Here is a 23685-nt window from a genome sequence, read left to right as displayed (position 1 = left end):
GTTGTGAAACTAAATGCTACTCAAAACTTGAGACAGCAGGCAACTGTCAAACCCACTTCCCACTAGTTCTGTAATTGCTGCTTGGGAAAACCGAGCAGGGAACAAAATTAGCCCTATGATTATTATATGGAAATATTATTTCTTCTGACGCCGTTAAATCAGTTCAACTCCAAATCACGCTTGGTGAGGGCAAGGTGGAAAATTTGTATATCCCCACCCACCCCTGCAACCCCTTCTCAGCAAGCAGAGAAGAAAAGCTTCTGAGCAGAAAAGTATGGATTTTCCTATCTTGCAATCAGGAGCCAGGGAAGGAGATTTAGGAAAAATGGGCGAGGAAAAAGAATCAACTTGTAAAGACATGGAAATAAACATTCCGGCAATCCTGATTCAATACTTGCACCTTATTACTGATACATTACTGATATGATCCTTTTTAACAGCTACAGTAATAGGAAACATCTAAGACATACGAAAAGAGGCGGCAAAAACACCTGTACCTGCTACACAAAATTGTAATGCAAAAAAAAAAAGAATAAAAAAAACAAAGAGAAAAGAAACAAAAATTACAGCTTGCTCATGCTTCTTAAGACTAGTGTAAGGCTTTCAACAATAGTCACAATAAACCTGACATGTTATTAGACAAACGTGTGTAGCTGCATTTACGAAAGTGCTCCCAAAAATTTCTGCAAAAAATGAAACAAAATACACCTTTTTCAGTCATCCATATGGAAGTTAAGTTTCACCATGTGTGCAAATTAAGAATTTACTTCTAAATTCTCCTAATGAATGAAACACCAAAATGGGACAGAAACTTTCCCAACAACTTGTTCCAAATATTACATGGTGCCAATCAGTCACGTATTAACTTTAGCAGCAGTTCTGTCCTAAATTTTAGTCTCTTAGTTGAATACTAATACACTCTAACAAAACAATACATCTCTTACTTTATGCCCCAAAATGCAATCCCTTCAAGTATCTAGAGGTAGATTTTCTAATATAACCCACTTTAGGAATGAAAAGCAACCCAAACCTGAGCTCTCTAGTCCGCTCAAGGTGATAAGTATTAAAGAACAGTGAAAGAGCTTTCTATTTTTAATAATGCTTTTTCAAGACCTACTTACCAATTCCATGCTTTCAGGACATTGCTAATATGAAGCGTTATTAGATAAAAAAGTTTATTTTAGAAAAGCTTCCAGAAATTATGCTAGTCAATATATGATCTACTATTACTATTATACATTCTTAAAGTTTGCTCTGGAATGCAGGTGCCACACAAGGAAAATATCCTGACAAAAAGTTAGTATACAATTGCTGAAGAAAAATTTAGTATGTTCTTTAATGAAGCTTCCCCCCCCCGCCCCGTACAATTGTATCATTAAACACAGAGTAAAGCAGGCAAAGAGGAAATTAATTTCTAAGGAAAAAGTCCTGAAGGCATCATTCCCTGGGTGGCAACAGATGTGATTCACAACAGAGCAGCAGAGGTTTTTTATTTTGTTTTTGAGAAGCAGATGCAGATCTTTCTGATCCTATATTACTAGATGGTAATTTGGACCAATACAAACAATCTAAAAAGGCCAAAACAAAACAAGAAAATATGTACAGCATAAGAATTAACAACTTTGTGAGAAATTGAGATGGTGAGTAACTTTTCATAAAATATGAGTACTTTGTTGGAGCTATTTGCTTAAACAGATAAAAAGTCAGTGTAAACGTGAACATTTCTATGGAAACTTTAAGGGAGATCGGGCCCAATGCTCCTAATAATTAGACTGCTGGCAACAATCTGGAGATGCAAATTCTTTCTCTGAACCCTGGGAAAAAACATAACCTGGTATAGAATGTAAAAAGAAAACGAAAAAAATCATGGTAAACACATACATAGAATATGTCTGGTCACTCAGCTGCTGCACTTATGAACAAGCCATAAACATAACCACGACAAAACCTCAAATCAAAGAAACCCCAGTACAACCACTAAGAATGAAGGCAAAGAAAGAGAGCTGAGATACGTTTATTCTTTCTTGGGCAGAAGGTATCAGTAGAGGTAAGAGCTAACACAGTTAGGAATAGCAGTAGCTACTTCCTCTGCGCCTTCTGCCTCCCACAAGAATGACAGCAATATGCAAGAGCAACATCCATACTCATTGGATACACCGTGTACTTTCAGTCGATGGCAGTCCAACAGAAGCCACAAAGTAAGGATTCCTTTGACTGATCTACTTTAAGTGCATGTCTGGAAGCTTCCTGTAGGATCTCTACATCAAAACTTTCCATTCCTAGTCTGCTCTGCTCACCCTGCAACCTTAGTGGTATTAAAAATCACAGAGGTAGGGGAAGTGCAAGGGCAATAGCGTGAATACATATCAATCAAAGAGAACTGAGGAGATGTTTTGCCATCAGCATTTTTTAATTACTCTTTCTCTGTGGTAGCTTATGTTGAACAGATAAAGACCCAATTAAAGTATACCTTAAAAGATTAATTTTCAGAAACAATTATTGAAATTCACTATTCTAATAGTACATTACATGAGGCACATTTAATGAAAAAGCCCATATACACCAACCTCTAACAGAAAATCAAGAATCCCATTGCCTTATGCATCTGTTCAACTATTATATCTGTTAAGTATCTCATTTGGTCCAAACACCCGCTAAAATGTTAATTACAGAACTCAAATACAAGTGTATGCATTAGTAAATAACTACGCTTGAAAGACTGTACACATTTGTTTTAACTGAATACTCTGGTAGTTGTCATGAACAGCAGAAGGTTTGCCATCCCACATCCTAAGCAACAAAAATGTTCAATAAATATTGCCAAATATCTTTATTTTTCTTTCATGATTAGAATCTTTTTGTACCCTGGAGAGGATGAGATATCATGCTCAGCTGCCCTTGGAAAATGCTGGAACCGCTCCCCCCTGTAACGGCCCCCCCCCCCCAATGGATGACGCCTTTCTGTCAAACTTATATGTGATTCAAGTCCAAACAACATGGCATTTTGGGTAATGGATGCTATAATTAAAATGTGAGTCCTAAAAAACCTGTTGTTTTAGTGGGTGTTTTTAGTAATGGCTTTGTTCTACATGAAGATAAAAACTCCCTAACAAAGGAATTAATGTATTGCTTTAATAGGCTGCACCCTGAGTTAAGTTTTAAAATTTATGAGTTCTCTGCAGCATTGTTCTTTAAACAATGGCATTGTCAAATGCAACCAGTGAGAAGATTAAAGTTCTCCCAGCAGATTAAGTACAAATTATCTGTCCTCCTGTTTCAGCATCATTTGTTCATTTATCACATAACGTCTAGTATTTCTGGTCAGTGTCAATATGCTCTGCATCCTTGCAGTTAACAGATGTCTTCTCTTGTCGAATGAATTACTTTATGTTTCACGCACTGGTGGCCGCAGATGTGTCACTATAGCAACATCATTAATTTCAGATCTTACCGGAAACATGCACTCCAATCAAACCTAATTATACCACATTGCTTTCTTGTCCCACAATAAGGAAACTATAATGCAATTATTGGGATACTTCATTTTCTATTCTACTGTGGCAAATGAGAGAGCCACTGTGATGGACGCTTCTTGTCAAAAAGCTTATTGATGAAGCACAAACCCAATTTACAATCATACAAAGGACTACCTTGCAATTATGTTAGTAATGCAATGCTCCTTAGACTCAACAACTAATTCTCAGTCGTTTCCAGTGAAGCTTGGACCACAATATAAGATTTTTGCAGACGGTTCTCTGGATTCCCTTTCATTTTCAATATTGAGAAAAACTTCATCTGTTTACATTTAACTTGACCAGCCTTTTAGTCCTGCTTTTTAGTAGCAGCCACTTGGACAGATGGCTACAAAACTGGCTGTCTTCTTTCTCCTCTGACAGCCAAGGCTTAAGTGGGCAGAAGAACAGGATCAACTGGTTTATGTGACTAGAACTGAAAATTCAAGCGAGAAAGTACTGAAGCCAGCTCTCATGAACAGCGTATAATCATGCAGTGGCAATCACGGATTAACTGAACGGATTCTGTTCTTTACCTAACAGTATGTTTCACATTTATGATAAAATGCAGAATGAGACCAAATGTATTAAGGAAAGGAAACTGCAAGCAGCTACCGACATACTTGGGTAAAAGGTACATTGGCTACATGTTTGTCCAGAATTAAAAATAGTTTAAAATTTGCAGGGCATTTAAGACTAATAAAATTGAGCAGTGTTTCCCATCGCGACCTGAAGAACAGCGTGGTCTGCAAGGCCACAGTCAGCGTTCTGAAGCTGGTGACATCTGCTGGACTCCAGCCTTATTTTCACTTACATCAGCTTTCAGCTAACACTTGGATAAAAGCGCATAGGGTGAGATTGCTGACTGTTAGTCCAAGACATTTTGGACCTAGAATACTGCTTTTATTTTCATTTTTACATCATTAACTTACAGATTCAGACCTTCCTCCAGAACTCAGTATACTTCAGTGCTCTGAAAAGCCTTTGAGGTTGAATGCTAGCTATCTTCCAAACTATACAGAAACACATTTGCTAGTAAAAGCCTTTTAACATTTGTCTATTTAGCCGCCTTTTAAGTATGCACTCTGAAAGGCCAGAATACAAGTGCTTCCCCTTAAAATTAAACAGAACTACTGTGATTGCACATGGCATGATGTGGGTTGAAAAAAAAAAAAGATTAGAAGCTGAACAGGGTTGTTTCTCTTTGTATATGCAAGTCAATAAAATGTATCCTTTCAAAGCTTTATAGATGTAACACAGTATTTTTGCTTTGAAAAACCCAGTGTCACTGAATTTTATGTTGCCAGAAAAAAATTTTTTTTTTTTTTAAGGAGAAAAACTTTGTTTTTAATTACCGTTGTACTAGGTTAAATGTATTGATTGTCCTTCTAGAAGTAGAACTGCAGCAGCTTTTTTTTTCTTTTTCAAACAATCTTCCATTTCTCAAACAGGGTAGTAGTTACATACAGCTTGAGGAAAAGAAGATAGTACACTGATCCTTGTGCCTCAGAATATAAGCTGGTCACCAGAGTCAGAATACCATTCCTGCATTGTTAGAGTTGGGTGAATGAACTGTTAGCATTTTATTTATAAAGCCTCTTAAAATTTTCAGTGCAGTCTAACTGTAAGCAGAATACCTCAACACTTGAGCTGCATTTCCAGTTTGGTATGGGAACTGGATTCTCTATCAGAAAAGTTTAAGTAGTATACATTGTTTTTGATTACAAAGTAGTGCTTTGGGCAAATGAACTCTACTGCATTGTTTTGAAAATTCATTATTTTTTAACATACTTCCCTTTTTCCAAATGTATGCTGTAAATTACATATTTCAAGCCTTCGATGAGACAGCACTCTTAAAGTTACATAAATTATCATGATGAAGGGTGCAATTAAAATCAATAAGCAGTTTCAAATAGCATACAAATCATTAGCTAACTGAAATAAAACTTGTTAAAAGAAGAATTGTTCACTTGCTTTGAAGAATTACCAAGCTATAATTAGCAACACACTTTTCTACATCCTAAGAAAGAAGGTGGCAGTTGTCTTTATCTTTTACAACATAGATGAACAGCATTCAGAATTGTATAGGGTAACATATGTACCTACAGAAAAAAACGAAAGTGTGTTGCGAAAATGTGACAATATATTAAATTTCCACTTAATTTCAAAATATGCAGTAATGGAAGTGTTCAGCATGGGAGGAAATGCGGAACTATTTCAAGCAGAAAGAGATGTAAACTGTGTATTATGCTTTCTGAACAGTATAACAGAGGCCAACCCCTGCCCCTCCAAATGCTTTCTCACCATTTTGAACTATATTTTACTTAAAACCACTAAAAAATTTCTTCAGCAGTTTGAGAAACAACTTTCTCAGTTCAAAAGTTCAGCTTCTTTAAAAAACAGTATGTCTACCAGAATTGATTTATTTAATCTCAGAAAGAACCAAGAAAGGAGAAGAAATACTGTATTTGCTACCGAATTTAACTTGTTATTTATTATGACATTTTCCAAAATAAACTTTCAGATTCCTTAACTACATCTAGAACTAAAAGCATAGTAAGATTGTAACAAGTTTCAGTCATAAGGGCAGACGGCAGCATATGCAAGCTATTACTTCTTCACACACTTACCTACCTTCTGATCCTGGTAAGGGTTGGGTTTTCCAGTATACCAGGTCAGGTGTAGTAACAGGTTACAGTTATGAAGATGAAATCATACAGCAGCTCTAGAACTGGTCTTTCTAATATAAAGAGCAACTAACTTCATGGGGATAACAGATGTCATTTTGGAGGCTGATCTTATGACTTGTTTTGGAAATGACTTGCTCTCTCGAAGGCCATTCTTAACGGTTACTATCATACAATATTGCAGTAGAAATGAGGTGCAGAATAGAATAGCATCCTGAGTGCTAATCCAGAGTCTTTTCAGAGTAAGATATATGGTACTCTTACTAATGCTATCCAGTGTCCTGTTACTCTAGCAGGAGGGTTCCCACTGGAATAAATCAGATTACTACCAAATACTGACTTTCACATGTAAGTACCTGCCTACCTAAGCCTATTGGTACAGGTACAAAGTCTTCAAGCACATGTTTAAAATTTTACTGAAAAATAAAAATCAGTAGTCTAAACCTACTCTTACATTAACATCTGCAAATACAGAATAAAGTTTAGAAAAGTTTTATAAAAGTCATCACATTTCAGAATTGTAACTTGATATACCTGTTTTATCCGTTAGTAAATAAACTAATCGTCCCAACTCTTCTGGTATGGTGCTAGTTCGAACAACTGTTCCAGGAATATTGTCATCTTTCATAATCATCCACCCATAGGCTGCCTTACCCATGTCCAAGTTTACACGTAAACTGCAAAGGAAATTTATACCACAATCAGTGTGAATATTAGGCAAAGTGAAAGTTACAACCATCAAAATAAAACTAGAAGCTCTTTTTAGGATACCTGAAAAAAAAAATCTTAAAACTATATGCAACAAAAATTTTTGAACAATACTTTTGTTATGTGTTTGTAGAGTACATAGCACATTAGAAATTCAGGCTCCATGCCAGACTTTTAGAAGCTACTGCAATACAAACAAATGCAATACCATGCCTTCTGCATGAGACACATTGCAACACTTTGTGGAGATTCTTGACATAATTACATTACTACCCTTATACAGGTGAGAATATTATATACACTTTGGCAACAAGACCAGATCACTATTCAAGCCACAGTTTTTATCTGTTAAAAAAAACCAACACCACCTATGTTTTCTTTATGATGTGAAAGTATAAATATTTTTGTACCTATTCAAGTCACTGTTTTTTAAAACTCTATTTTTTCTTTAGGAAAATACAACTATATTTGTCAACTTCTCTTTCCCACCACAACCAATCAACAATGCTGCTGTCCTTCCCAAAATGCACAGAGGCTCTCTATTGCAAAAAGAGGATAGTGCCCAAGGAGCAAAATGTACCTTCATGTGACAGCTTGTGGGCTGGAGTTGCTACTGCCAGCAGCAATAAGAAACTTTTGGGTAGCTCTGTACTAGAAATTCTAATTTGCAGCAAGTTTTACTGATTATACATAGAAGCGTAAAATCAAAAGCATTTTTGTTCAGTTCACCCAGTGCCTGCATATTTATTTGTTACTATTTCCATGTCTACATCATACAAGAATCAATCGCCATTGCATCTTGTATTCTTAGATTATAATTTAAAAGTCTTCGCTCATGCTGGGCAGAGATAACTTTAATCACATTGCTCTTCGCCAAAATCAAATGCTCCAACTCAAAACTCTACGCCACCTTGTTCTAGAACTTTATAATGCTACTTTCCTTTAGCTATTCACCATGTTCCTGCTACCATGTCAGAGGGACAGTGACTAAGGAATAGGCACATGTTCATTTCTATTGACTCTGCTCTAACAGAAATACCGAAAAAACAGCTAGGACAGTGGCTATGTGAACTCTTCGTAGCTAATTTGCCCAGGGCACAGGACTCAGAGTCCCAAGTTTAGTAACAGATTTACAGTAACATGACTCTTAAAACTATTCAGAGGTACATCTCAAGGTCAAAATACTGCTAATGTACTTCAGACCTTTTTTAACAGTCCTGAAGTACTGCTGTACAGCATAACCAAAACAGCAGCCACAAACAGTTTCCATCTGTCCTCTTGCAATCACAGCGACAGATTGATTGCGAATTATCTGAGGTAACAGTGAGTCACAAACTGCAATATCCCATAAAGAAGAGATGCATTTAACTAGAATTGTGAAAACCTCTGAAATTTCAACACACACTGAAAAAATTCAGTTTATTCCACATCCCCTCCTTCCTGAATTCGTACAGCAGAAGACAATGCATGTTCCAGCACAAAAAAACCAAGCCTTTTTGAAACAAGATTCTTGACCATTCAGGATGGTATTTTGTTCTTTAACTAACTCTTATTTTCCTATTAAAAGCAGCAGCAGCAGCAAACCATCCTTCTGCCTGGTGATATACCCCAATTAATTTTGCAATATCATACCTAACTTCAACTGTCTTCAGACACACAAATATATATAAAAAAAAATTAGGACTGACAACAGGAGGAGGAGACAACCAGATTCTTTTTATTGAAAATGCTACACTATAACAAGGAGAAAAATACTGGAAGTCACTTGCCTCACGTTGGTTAACTACAGTTTTACCCTGTCTTACTCAATCCAGGGCCAGTACTGAGCAACCAGTATTTGTATTATGTATGTCTGTTAACGCACAGAGTTAGAGAGTATATAAGAACCAATGTAACACTCTTCACACTGAGATATGTATTAGTCAACAGAAGAAACAGCAAAAGATTTACTCCTCTTAGGGATGAGAACCTGCTAGTTAGCCAGTCAAGTACAAAGGATGCTGTTTAGATCGAGAAGAGAAACATAAGCACGCTTACTTTAAGAACAGCTAGACATTTGCTCTAGCTAGAAGTAAGCAGATTAAGTGAAGGATGAAAGCTGCTCATCAGCCCACTTCAAAGAGGCATTTGGGCTATAAATATTTTTTTTTTCTGCCCGGGCTACTGAGACAGGAATTCTGTGATGAAAACTCTACTTAAGAGCTGCAATCCCAGGTACGTGGCACACAAAGAGAGAAATCCACGTGGCTGCTCTACCAATGGAGACCTACAAAGTCATCCAAACAGGAAAAACTGTACTTCAGAAAGATTAAATCAAAAAAGTCTCTCAAAGATGAAGTGCAGTTCATATCTTCACTTGCATCTTTTATAAGCATGTGTGTTACCTGGGTTCTAAACACTCTCTACATGCATTTAATTATAACCTCACTTAAATATAATATAAAGGTAAGGAAAAAAAAAAAGGAGAAAACAAGACAGCTTCTCTTGCTGAGCGGTGAGGAAAAATCTGTATTTCAAAACATCGAGGCATTTTAGGAATTACCCTAGCTTTCCAGCATGCACTGCTAAGTGGAACAGAGTGTACCCCCTTTATGCTGATGGACCTATAGAAAGCTGGCACCACTGGCCTTCAGAGAAATAACGTCTCCCCAATGACTAGTACAGTCCAAGACAGCTTTCTGGGACAGAGATAGATATGGGGTACGTGCTTGAATTGTTAAGATGAATAAAGAACTTAAGAGGGAAAAAATAAACAAAAAATGAGGGCTATAGATGCATTTTTAGTATTAATTCTTAAATTTGTACACTGTATCCTGCTCTGACTTCCTTCACGTGGTGCTTGTTGTCTTAGAGGAAATTTTTGTCTTTGAAATCATTGTAGCTATCACCTAGCACATTACAGACACTGCTGTACCTCTAAAAATGATGGAGGCCTATTAATACTGAGTATGCTTTTGAAACTAGAAATCTCTCCAACAGAGATTCACAGGAACAGACAGAAATACTTAACTGAAAAGTCCAAGAATTTTTACACAATAAAACAAGGAAATACTAAGCTTACTCAACACCAAGCTACTTTCATTGCCTGAGAATATTAGCTATCATTTCTCATAAATACTTTGTGGACTTTAAGAAACCTCATTATATAACCAAAAACATTTTAAATTCACCAGTTTTAAAATCATTCTCAATTTCATCCAATTTAAAAGACTCCATACATATCAGTTATTAACAAAAATGCACAAAACAGCATCATGTGTAGCATTAGCGCACTGTTGTATCAGTAACACTAATTTTTAGCTAATCAATTAACATGCAATCTTTAGACACAGTATGTTAATATAGGTATTTGAAGGGTGTTGCAGAGAATGGGCGTATTTAGTGAACATAATAGTGTGAAGTTTCTTGTCTCTCAACCTCAGCACTAGTTACCCTAGAGCAGGCAAACCTAAGGCAACTTTTATCCAACTTGGGGATTTATTCCACTAATAGCCAGGGTGGCATTTCTCTGCAATTCAGCTTCAGAACAAATCAATAATACAACATTTCAGAATCCACTCTGCTTTTCACTACAAGTTGAAAACAGATACTTTTGCTTTTATTCCTTCAAAAACATCAGTAGTGTTTTAGGTTAAACAAATTCATATCTACAGGACTTCTAAATTTCATTTTTTCATAAATGGTAACGACATTAGGTCCCCTTGTAAAGATTTCTGATTTTGTTTTTTAGTCAAAATGGACAAGTTTGCCAATAAGCAAGGGCCTTCACTGAGAAAGTTTCAGACAGATACATATTTGGGTCATGTCAGTACCCAGAACTGTACCCAATCCCCTATGGCTATACTTCCTAACCTTGCAATATCCCTGCCTGCTTGAAACAGCCATAAACTATGCACAGATACACACATTATTTACAATCCAGAAAACAATAGAGAATAATTTTAAAATTATTGGTCAAGAAACAACCAAAAGTGTATTAACGCCAACATGCCTGGAAAGTTAAATCTTCACAGAAAGTGATTTTTGGAGCCTGACAACTTCTATGAACTTGCACTAAACAAATAAAAATAGAACAAAACAGAAGTTACTTCTTCTAAACACAATTATTCTACCAAGATCTGAATAAATGAAAATCAACCCATAGCTCATCCCTTTAATTTCCCCTAATTCCCCTTCTCCCATATTTTATTTGGAGAGGAAATTTGAATATAATATTCCTTTTGTGTTTAGTCCACTATATACATTTTTATTTAGTGTTCTCTGCTATCTGTCTGATATTCCCAAGAAAAGCCTCAGATCTATGTTCTTGTTTGCTTCGTAAGTGGTCTCACTAGTTCTCTTGGACTAATTTTTCTAAATTTTGTCTATTCTGTAAGCATATAAAAGGAAATGAAAGAAGGTACACACAGCACTTTACATAAAACCCAGCCAACGAATGTAACTTTAAAAGAGAACTCAATCCCACACATTTATGCTTAAATATGTGTGGCAAAAAAATGCGTATCAATCCTGTATTGCTATAGCGACTGTGGCACATGTAGTTTTTCAGGGGCCACATGCAACCTAGGCACAGATAATTAAATGTTGTAACATAGGTAGAACTTAAAACCTCAGGAGGAAATCTGGGGAATAATTAATGAGAAAATTAATCTATGAATTTCTTATAGGCTGAAAACACAGTAGAGTGCAAAATACAAATAGAATGCATGTCAGACGAGAGCCTTGGCACAAGAGATGTAGCATATGCAGCTCAAAACAACAGTAATTACTTCCTATTAAAAATGTTTCTTTGTTATTTTCACATTTACCAGGTCAGATGCCTTCTTTCATTAAGCCTGTTATACAATGGCAACAATATTGACATTAGATGTCTAATACAAATAATTTTTAAAACATGAATATTTTTACTGTATTCCAGACAAATTTGGCATTACTTGCTATAATACTATTAGATCAAAAACCAGAAAAACAACTAAAAGCAAATAGGCAATGTTGCAAGGTTAGAAAGGAAAAAGATGTACTGCAACAGATCAGTTAAAAAATGACTTGTTTTTTTAAAACTGATTGTGCTGATGTAGCATGAATATCAGACATTGTAAGAAAAGCACAAAGCTAGCTCAGCACCATACTGGGCAAGGTAAGACTTACTCTTAGCATGAGAGACACACACCATAGCTCCTGTTGCATGAAGAAGTCAAAATTAGTTTGTAAACTACCAAGAAGCTTCATATAATATTTTTCAGTCTCTATACAGATTCCATTATATATCATGGTATAGTATAGAAGCATAATACACCTTTATAATGATTGCTTAAACTACTTTATGAGTAGCTCTTTAGCTCTTCTACACTGAAAGCTTTGCATCGTAGATCTTATATATCTGCTGTCTGTATATGTGAGACTACATATACTGATACTCTCACATCTATACATTATACAAATTAGAGCTCCAACATGGACAGCACAAACTAGAATGTGACTGAAAGCAGCATAGCTGCTTGCTGCTGTTAGATAGGCACTACAGTCCTGCATAGGTGTGAGTTCCCTGGATCTCAGGAATACGCAGAAGCACATTGAATAAAATTTCCTTTTTCATATTTGTATGATCTGGGATTTCATTGGATATGACTGAATTTCAGATGCAAGACTTCCTAGCAGTGTTCTCCTCACTGCCCACTGAAAACAGACTGACATGACTTGAAGGATTTTCTTTAAATGCTCCTCTTAAAGACCCAGAAAAAAGCAGCCAGGAGCCAGGTAGGGCCCCAAAACTTTACTACTTAAGTGCAAGGCAGTTCCTTCCAGACGTTTGGGACAGCTTATTTTGGCAGAATGGCTCAGTGCCCAGGAGCCTTGGGGTGTGTGAAGGAAAAGGACAAAAGACATTTCAGCTTCTCTGTACACCAAAACTAAAGGATCCTCCTAAAAAGATGGCTGATTAAGCCCCTGTCAATCCAGCTTTAAACTGCTACTAAATATAGAGCCTAGATGATACACATTTTTACCAGATCCCCAATCAAAACCTTATCATTTTACGGTAAATCCTCTACGTTACTTAACAACTAGTGGAAGCATGTACGGCTACAGGATTCACATGCCTGTATACGCGAGGCAGTAATTTCACCAAACACTGCTTGGCTAAGCCTAAATTATCTTGAAAAACTTTCCTGGCTACATTTTTTGGGGGAAAAACAAAACAAACAAACAAAAGGACTCAAGTCAAAGTGCAACTCACATTGCCTTTCAAGGTGTTGAAGACGACTGGACAATGAATAAACAGAGTCCCATTACTTGGTGGTGGAGGGGATCCAATTTGGTGGTGCAGTACCATCATTAAGGCTAGCCTCTTCTTTGGCCTTGGCTGTCATTTCTGAACCTATTACCATGGCAGCTCAAGTGAGCTGATGAAGAGATGCTACAGCTAAATGCCAGGTGAAAGGACAGAATTGCATTGAGGCAAGGCTCTCTAACCGCCCGATCATCTTTCTTGCACCCGTACACACACCCGGATTTTCAGCTCAGTAGTTGAGAGTGGGTATCTCACATCGACATTGATTGAAGTCTCTTCTATTCTCTTGTCATTAAAAATACAAATATTGGTAACTGTCTCTCTGACAGCTCTTTCAAAAAAAAATTAAAACTCAAACAACTGATCAAATTAGTAGCTGCAAAAATTGAAGTAAAAACTCCAATACAAATCATGTAAGTCTTGAGGAATTTTAAACATGTACAGTAAATGTCTTCAGTTCCACACAAAAGGGAAATTAAACTGCCCTGATAAAAATGTAAGCCTGATTTTAAAAAGATATAAAATTAAAAAGAATGTATCTATAACCACAGTAATAGAGTTAAACTGGGAAACCAGGTAAAAGATAGCATAACAATGACAAAGCTGTACCTCATCTTCCCCCACCTGAGGTACCGACTTTTCACTAGCATGACTGTTTTTGCCCTCTTCCCTTTGTTATTCAGAAAAGACAATCCAAAATACAAGTTGTTCAACAAAAGGACCTTACTATTTAAAAAAGAAAAAAAAAAAAAGGAAACATCACAGACCTAAGAACTTCCACGCTAGTATCACAAAGAGCAGCAGCGTGGACATACCTGAGGACACATGCTGGCTCCAGCCTGCTATGTGATAACTGCACTAGGTGATACAGTCAGACAAGATCTTGTAAACTAATGGCAAATGTATTTCAATCAATGATTTTATTTAAAACAAGTAATGAAATGGTCTCAGAGACACTGGAGGAACCTATGGATAGGCATTAATGCACTTCAAACTGGCTAGATGCAATTAGAAAACAGCCTAAGAATACCAAGGAACATGGAAAAACTCAGAGATTTATTTAGTTTTGGACAGCCTGTCAAAGACTTGCTTTCTATCCTCCTTTTCCAATAAATTTTAAGAAATTCAAATAGATTAACTTTGTAGGGAGGCAGATTGCCTATGGAGGCTCCCTGGACTATGCTTCGTCCATAGGGGAAAAAGAAATGACAATTACAGAAGAGTAATTTTTAAGGGCCAAATGTTTCTGGGGGTGTGAGGCTGTTTAAAACATTTTGTGCATAATGGCTCTAATTTACAACAAATTAAGAGCTAGGCTAAGCTTTCAATGTTTGCTTACTACTACTTTTTCTCCATTTTGCTTGATTCCCTGTATACTACAGAATGTGTGCAATGTTGTGAGCTGGGGTTTTTGAGGGGAGAAGGGGTGGGGGGATGGGTGTTGGTTGTTGGGGTGTTTTTTGTTTGGTTGTGTTGGGTTTTGATTTTTTTTTTTACAGTTGCTTTATGTTTATACTTCTGAAGTCTTACACGCCCCACAGTAATATCCTTCACTCAGTGAAGCAACATCGATCTAGAGGAGTACTTAGGATGCAGCTGAATCACAAGGAACTAGCTGCTCCCCGGAGCAAAAAAAAGTTCTTCTTCCTATTAATTATAGGAGAGACTGCACAGAGATCAGTTAAAATCTGCTAACAGTTAGTTACCTCCTCCTGATGATCTTCACCAAACATGTCTGACCATGGAAAAATATTTTTATTGCATACCTGGAATTTCCCTTGCCCTGCAAACCAAAAGCCAAACATAACCGCAAAAAAGCTCCGTATTTAGAAACTTCCTGAATTCTCTAAAACCATCAATCAACACATTTCACACATGCATGAGTTCAGATATGCTTTGCCTTTACCAGTCAATCCTGATCTCCCATGTTCATTTCCTTTATCTGTGAAAAGTTCATTATTTCCCCCATATAGCTATTTTAAAAATAATGGGAGGACACAGCACCTGGTGCTTCAGCATCATTAGTCTTGTAATTTTCGTCTCCAAGAGTTTACACTCCAAATACAGCCTAAAGAGTAAGTCATTTCCATGCTTAATTTCCAGAAGAGAGGAAAAGAAGTATAGTTATATTTGACCACCAGCATGACTGGAGTTGTTTATTTGGCTGACAGTGTGGGAAGTGACCCTGTATAGGAATCATCTGAGGTGAAGAAAAGCTGGTATAGAAATAGATAAATCTCTAGAGAGAAAAGAATTCTCTGATAGGTTCCTGTCTGATCTTCCATAGAATAACTATATGGTCTATCTCAGAACTAAACCAATCACATTCTCTAATACTTGCACTTTGTATATTATCTCCCACAAGCAACTGAAAAATTGGATTAGGTGTATCCTAGAAATTATTTTTGGAAAAGAATTATTTGGAAAAGAAAACAAGTCCACTAAACAACTCTTTAAGTTGAAAATGAGCTGCTCAATCAACATGTTTTTCAGTGGCATATGTTGAACTGTCAATATAGAGTCAAATTTACTTAAACCACCTATATGCTTTTAATCCTCTTGCGTCCTGTAACAAAGATATACCTGTCTTTTAACCACTTCAATAAGTTTTGGCTTAATATGTTTATTATGGAAGAACACAGTGACTGACAAGTGATCCTCTATACTCTTAGCTCATTTTTCCAATCCCCTACATGTCCTTTGATGATTAAGTGCATCTTTCAGCAATATGCAGACTTTACTTAACACTTAAATGCAGCACTTTTTGCCTCTTCACATGGATACATTGCTTAATAACTGTGTGTGTATGGGGGGAATGACGACATGTCCTCAACAGCAGCATCATATAAGCAGTAAGGGAGTTACGACAATGACAGTGTTTAGAAAGATACCACAAAACTGAAACACGAATGTGTAAATAAAAAACAAGAGCGAGTTAAAGGTAGTGGAAACTCTTCTAAGATGACCAGTTTCTACGATGAGATCTCCTCAACTCCCCAGCAGATTTGCTGGAACCTTGTCCTTCAATTTCCCAACAGAATCAGTTGCTCTTGCCACACAGAAGTAGTATAAAAATACAAGTCCTTTAAGTTATAAATCTTAAGATAGATACTTCCTGAGTATCAAATCGGTCAAATATGATATAGTTCCCTTCACATAGACATGTACTTAAAAAATGTGAACACAGTAACACATAAGTCATGTAAGCTTAGATTAAAATACTTAATGAAATCCTCCTGGTCTTTTTTTCTTATACTACATGGATTTAAATATTGTATGCAAACCTGAGAGGATAGGTCTTAAACCTACCTACCCTTTAGTTGCTGCTACCTCTGTGGCTAGCCACTGGGCTTAGTGAATGATGTATCTCAAACTGAAGAGTTCCAGAGAGCATCTAAAATTAACAATCACCTTAACATAAACACTGGGTATTTTAACAGGAGAGAGTATTTCCATTTTGCAAAGGCAATACCCATTCAAGGAAAAAAACTCATTTCGGAGTCAGTGGTCTCACTTCTGTGTCCACAGACGACTTGGTTACACACATGGATATTATCTCCTGTTCCAGTTTATCTGCAATTTGAATATACAGTACTCATGCTTAATGAATTAATTAATTCAGGGCAAGTCTCTACTCGGTTACACATGTTAAAAGTCCTCTCGTTGAAAAGTGCACCTACATTATTCAGCCATTCAATTTAAATTAACCATTGTTGTAGTAAAAAGTCTGTATTTTAACCTGAGAAAAGGAACATTTTCAGTACTTAAGGCATTAAAAATAAAGTTCCAAAATATACCTAACAGTTCATTCGAATAAGTTTCCTAAAACCACGTTCTCAAATATACCAAGATTGTATCCTTATTAATACATTTATGCTAGTAAAGGATTAGATATCCTGATTACTCCAGCAAAAAACATTACACAAAAAAGACCCAACAGTATTGTTTTCTGTACAGTGATCCTTCAAGAATCAGCAGATTTGTTGGCACCTTCTCCTTCAGCTTCCTGATAAGATCAATTTCCTTCGCAATGAGAAGCAAGTATAAATTTCAAGAAAGACACATTCAGTGAAATTAGACATTGTGTTTTGCTTTCATTCTTACACATACCTGATTGGGATGATATAGGAAAACAGGAGGAGGAACCGGAAAAGGTTGCGATACCATGGGCCTACAAATCCTTGCAAGGTTACCATAACAACTGATAGTGCAACTAAAGCCAAAAACAGGGCTTTGGTCAGTTGATTCAACTCCAGGTCCAGCAAGCCAACCTAGAGGAAGAAGTATAAATCAAGTTAGTCATGACTTTTTCTTAAATTGACACTTTTGCGGTGCAACCAATTAGCTATTATTGGCTTTCTTATTCCTACCTATTAAAAATCCATGCACTTGTAACAATTAATTGCATTTTGATAACTGAATTGATTATTGTTCCTATGCTTGTATGCAATAGATGTTCCCTGGTTACAGGACAATAACAATCCCCAGAACCAGTGTGAACTGTCCCAGCCAGGCCTTTTGAATGCCTGACAGAGCCCTCCCCCATACCCTGATCCAGGACAGGAACACAGGAGGGCAAGGAGAAAAGACAATTAGAGATGAACAAATGAGCAGTAATAATTTTCTTCTGTCATGCATGCAGCAAAAATACTGGCACTGTATCTTCTATTTGTAGAGTAGCTACTGCTCATTTACAGCTAGAAGATCAAAAAACTGTTAGACTGAAGAATCCACAGACAAATGCGACAGAGCTACCTCCTCATTCGTATAACTAGTGTACTGTAACTTGTAACTATACTGCCATACTGGTCTGTAAATCTGAACTAATTTCATAGAAATAATTTTTAATTGTATGACACTTTCAGTTATTCAATATAAGAATAAAAAACAACAATCAAGTGGAATATCCATTTTCAAACCAAAATAGCAAAACAGAGGTTCAACTTTTCACGAGTAAAAAGGTATGTGATTTAGAAACATTTTAGCAAAAACATTGAGAGGCTATCTTTCATCCACTGTTTCTCATGAAAAAAATATTTTTAAGCTATGTAACTAAGACTCTCGCCATTTCAATAATGTATGCTGTAGGCTAAGTATTTATACTCCACTTTTCGGGATGCTCTTGTAGTCAGTAAAATATGTGGGAAAATTATGTCAGGAAGAGTTTCCTAGGCCCCATCACAGATGCCTCTTTTATCTCCAAGTCTTGCCAGTAAGACCAGTAAAACATAACACTTCCTTAGACAACAAACAGTCTGAAAAAGAACCACTTTAAATATAGTTCTTAAAAATTCCAGCAATCTTGCTTATACAGGGGCCGTCCCTTCCCTAGAGAACCAGGCAGCTGAAGACCACAGCGGCTGATTTATCAGCTGCATTTAAAAAGCAGCACAACGAGGACAAATATCTTGCAATTTCCGCTGCTTCAACTACTACATAGTTTATGCTTGAATTATTGAGAAAAATAGGTTTTTGGATTAAAATGAAGAAAAATTAAGCCAGGGAAGTAGAGCATGTTTCAAAGCCCAGATCTTTTTGCGTTGACAAAGGCAGCCTAAGTTTCAGGCCTCGCTGAGGATCAGATGAAGTCATTATTCATTCAGTCAGGGAAAAAAGACTCAATTACCTCAACCTAAAGATGCTATCAATGAATGCAAAGTGCATATTTTACTCTATTCATCCAAATCCCATTAAAAAGTGAAAGGAATGATTTAATCTGGCCTTCTAGAGTTGGTCTTTTTTTGTAATAAAATAAAGAATCACTGTCTTGCAATATGCATAACCACTACCTCACACTTTTTTTTCCTGCATCATGGTAGCGAAAGCCTATCTCTCCCCTTAGCTCCCCCTCCGCCCCCCCGTAAAAACCCCACCCCAGAACAGAAATGAATAAAGAGCTTCTTTGGAAAGAATGCCACTTTTTGGACAGAAACATTAAATTTAGTCCACTGCACACTGATATGTAGCTAATTCAAAGCATTAATACCTTTCTAATTGATGAAGACAGATGTGAATTTAAGTTTGGAAACCAACAAAAATGTGTTTAGAAAGATATTAAGAGACTAAAAAAGTTGATGATGAAAAAATTTCACACCATAAATCTCCTGCACAAGAATATTTGGTTTGTTACTAATAATATCATCCTTTTTAATATAGATCATACTATTGTCTATAGTCAATTTTAATATTTTCATTTACTGTAGCAAGTGAAAGCAATTGCAAAACCCCACTTAAGAAGGCACACAAAGAAAGTAAGTTTTAATAGAAATGTATTCTCCATTTCTCAAAAATTAGTTACTATAATGTACTGAAATATACTCAATTAGTTTAATTTTGTGCCTTTCCACTTAAACAACTTCTGCACTCAAACTAATGAAACACTGTTGAATTATCCAGATACATTTCATGTAGAAATTCACTAACAGTCTCTAAAATTCATCTGAATATTGGAAAAGTGGGTAAACTTCATTTTAACTACATTGTGATTTTATCAAAGCATTTGTAAAATATACCATCTTAAGAAAGTGATTTCTTTCCTTTTGAAAATAATCATAACCAGAATAATTATGACAATGTAAGAAATAGATAAGTTAAGAATTGGAGTAATTTTCCACATTTATTGCTATTTCCCATATTGGAAAAGCAAATTTTCTTCTACTTGTCATAATATTTGTTCTATTTGAAACAACTGTGTTAACAAAATTAAACACACCACTGGAAATTTTAATCTCCAAGGGAAAATTTGTACATAATGTCTAAGACAACCACAGTAGTTTTGCAAAGGGGCTGCTCTACGATAATGAACACAATAATTGCCTGTATAATCTAAAATGCTACTAATGGCAACAACTGCAAATCCATTTAGCTCCTCTTTAATTTATGCACGAAGTTTTAAATAGCTAATGGTTCTCGGTAAAATAATGGTTTATATCATCAATAAAAAGTATGGCACTGTCTACTTGCATCAAAAAAAGCCTACAAGTTTTTAAGATACTTTATTTTTGAATGAGGGAATGATTAAAGGTCTAAACCTCACATTTTGGACCACAAGATATAAGTCATTATCTTATGAGAAAAATCTTAATTTAATTAGCAAAAGTTGAAAGCAACAACAAACCTTTCTGACTACTGAAGTAGAACACGAACAGCAATATTGCTATTGCTGCCCTAGATGCTTAACTTTTGGGAAAGGTTATCCTCTGAAGCTATTATTGTAGTAATAGAACAATTCTTCTAACATTATAAAAAGTATATTACTTGGAAAATGAGAAAATTTTTAATGCTATAATATTGAAATGCAAAATTTGATGATTAAATGTTGCACAATGGTAAAGATTTCTCAAAATAGTCTAGTGCAGTCATTTTTTATTCAATTACAGTTTAAAGTGCATTGGAAATAATTGCTCATAAATAGCCTTTTTTAAGCACCCTACTTTAATATTGTTGAAGTATTAAGGCACTATCTTAGGAGAGACTTCTCCCTGCAACCAAATTCCTCCATGAAGGTAATTATATTTCAGTAATCAGTCTGGTTCTGCACTGACAAACACCATATTGACTACAATGAAATTTCATGGTATGTATGTTTGAGATAGACTTTGGCTTTAATTTGCATCATAAACATAAAAATTTTCTTTTCTATTCTTAATAGATGCTCTTAACTTTATTAAACCTTGAATACTAGTCAATTATTCATGTTTTCATTAATTCTAGTCTAAACTTAGATGTAACAGCTATGCAAAGAGTAAGGTAAGTATTTAAAATCACTAAAATTCAAATAATAGATCTTTCTTCGAGCTGACAAAAACAAGCTTTGCCTAAGAAAAAGGATTTCATCATTTAAAAAAAAATGTAATTTTTATATAGACTACTATATACAGTTAACTGCATATATCTGAACCCCTATGGCTTTCCTCAATAATCTGTTAAACCTTTCCTATAGTCCCTAGGAATAATAGATTATTAATCTGTGTTTAAAGGCTAAATAAAGAGACACATCATTACCTGTTTACCTTAATCTTTGACACTAAAAACATGTACAGCAACTCTGGAATCTGTAAATGTTTCTTCTTTGTTAAGTCTCCTAATTCTAAGGTTATTCCTATGATTCAAATTCTTGACTGCTCAGCAATCCAGGTTGACCACATTAAGGCTAATATAACGATGAATCAAAACAAGGAAAGCGAGTGAATTCAAGTTTAGGAAGCATCTTTCCTTAATTCACTGTACTCAAGTAGTGGTCTGACAAATATGTTTCTCTACAAGCCTGTCTTGATTAACATAAAAACCACCAAATCTTGCATACAGTATGTTACACTTTTAAATTAATATCTTACTCATTCTTTTAAGCAGTAGATTCAAAGGTAGGACAAGCAAAGAAAACACTGACATATATAAAGTGACCATTTAGTGAAAAAAAGTCACGTATCCTGGCTTTTTCTCAGATCGATTTTCAAACATCCCAATCACTTGTTTAGCTGCACGAGCAACAATGACAAACCTTGAAAACATTTCCTGAAGCACTAAAAACCTATTACAAGTTTTATTCATTTTAGAATTAGAGCAATAATCGTGGTGGTGTGTGGGGGTTCTACCTGACTTAGTAAAACTGAAATAAACTTTAGTTATTGAGTCCACTCCAGTGCAGTTATACAAAAGCAATAACCAGAAAATAGTCCATTTGATTCAACTAACATTTTTCTGTATTTCGTTTGGCAAAAAAAAGTATGGATCCTTCATGCTAGCTTTAATCCCAACACATCACTTTGACCAAACTGAAATATTTGGCATTATGTTAATATTGCAGGTTTTTGGAACTGAATTCCGTCTATTCTACACTGATTTCAAGAAACATTTTTAGATATTTAGCATTAATTGTATTCCCAAAGAAACAAATTACAATTACTTCTCTGTATTCTTACAAAAAACAGCTCATATCCAACAGATAGGCATTTAAAACAGTAGAAATACTTTAAAAGTCAAGAAGAAATACATGGTTATCATCCGAAGGAAGAAGAGTAAGCTGCAAGTAGATAATGTTTTTTGAATGTTTTGATGCATATTCAAAAACAGAGCTTTAAATGCTCTTTAAAGCAAAATAAATTTATTACATTTTGAAATTACCTTCTGACTTGCCTTTTTTTACTTTAACAAGCTATTCATAACTGCATAATATCTATGAAATAAACTAATCACTTTAGAAACAAAATTCCCTTTTGTAGCTAGTAATATCTATAATGCTAAAAGAAAATGAAGACTTACAAAATTTCTTTCTCTCTCTGCCTCCTTTATTCGTCTATTTTATATCGTTGCCTCTTCCAGACTCAACATCGTCTGAGTTTGGATACTCAAAGTGAAACTTGTAAGTCCTCTCCGGGTTTTTAGAGGTGCTTAGCCCTCTCTCTACTACAATAAAAACTGTAAGTGAGCTATATCCACAACCGTACTTAAATAGTGGACTCAGCTGCTTGAAGTAAGGCACTCATTTTGACAAATACTGGCCACAGATTTCATAACCTTCTCAAGTGTGTCTTCTTTTTCAGTTGTGTCCTGATTTATCCTAACATCAATGATTTACTATATCTGTAGTAAAACATTATGTTTCAAAAGATCAAAATGAGAGAAACTGAAGGTGATCCATTCTTAATATCCAGTTGACTATAAATCTGGTTTTCATTAACACTTTTGCAGTTTGCTCAACTATCCCAATATCTCTAAATATTCTTCAATCTGATGTCTCTTCTTAGAATCAGTCTTTACATATAATAACGAAACCAAACCATTGATATTTGCCTCTACCTTATTTCAGTATTTTGTTCTAAGTTGGCGGAAGGCTAAAAAGACTTGCGGCAGTTAAAGAAATGCCATGTATAGTTTGGTCAGCAGAGGGTGCTCAAGATTGGTGCTAGCCACTGTTTTCAAAAGCTCGCTGTCGGTAATGCAGTACCACGCACAGCACTGTACTTTTACAGGGCAACCTGTATTTCTGTATGATCTTCCTTGGCCGACAGCATTTAATTCATTCAGTTTCAGAGTTAATTATTCGAAGGACTTTAACAGTTCAGATTGTGTACTGAAACTATTATATTTCCTTCTTAGCAAAAAGTTACACTTCATATACCTTTATACAGTCACAGACTTGCACCTTAAGGTGCCAGTAGTCAGATGCTGTGCGACCATATGTTCTCCAACTTCGCTATGTATTTGTCACACACAAGAATGATAAAAACGTGCACTGGGCATATTAAGAAACTGAAAAGGTTAGTGGCTTCTTAAAACTCTGGCACCCATATAGGGATTGTGCTGTATTAGTAACATACCCTCCTCCTATCAGAAGCTATCAATTGAAAACATTTTCTCAAGACCACCCATCAATTTAGAATAATTGCTTCAATAATCTAAGCTAACTAGTCATACTGGAGACTTCAACAACCAAAAGCATTCACACAGCAAAACTCTTAAGACATCCATTTTTTCAATTTAAAACAAT

The 23685-nt window shown here is 35.7% G+C and overlaps 1 protein-coding gene across 8 annotated transcripts in view; it reads right to left on the bottom strand.

Annotated features, from left to right (window-relative positions):
* The window catches only part of ATP9B (ATPase phospholipid transporting 9B (putative)), a 173382-nt gene that overhangs the window by 37291 nt on the left and 112406 nt on the right, over positions 1–23685 (bottom strand). For all 8 annotated transcript variants that reach the window (XM_075142839.1, XM_075142840.1, XM_075142844.1 and 5 more), the window contains 2 exons: positions 17307–17467; positions 6734–6876 (listed from right to left, as the gene is read on the bottom strand). In XM_075142839.1, coding sequence (XP_074998940.1) covers positions 6734–6876; positions 17307–17467 — 304 coding nt within the window. The remainder of the gene's footprint in view (positions 1–6733; positions 6877–17306; positions 17468–23685) is intronic.

Source organism: Calonectris borealis, chromosome 2, assembly GCF_964195595.1.
Source record: "Calonectris borealis chromosome 2, bCalBor7.hap1.2, whole genome shotgun sequence".
NCBI classification, from domain to species: domain Eukaryota; kingdom Metazoa; phylum Chordata; class Aves; order Procellariiformes; family Procellariidae; genus Calonectris; species Calonectris borealis.
The sequence above is the reverse complement of the archived record's forward strand: the minus strand, read 5'-3'. Positions and strand labels throughout refer to the sequence as shown.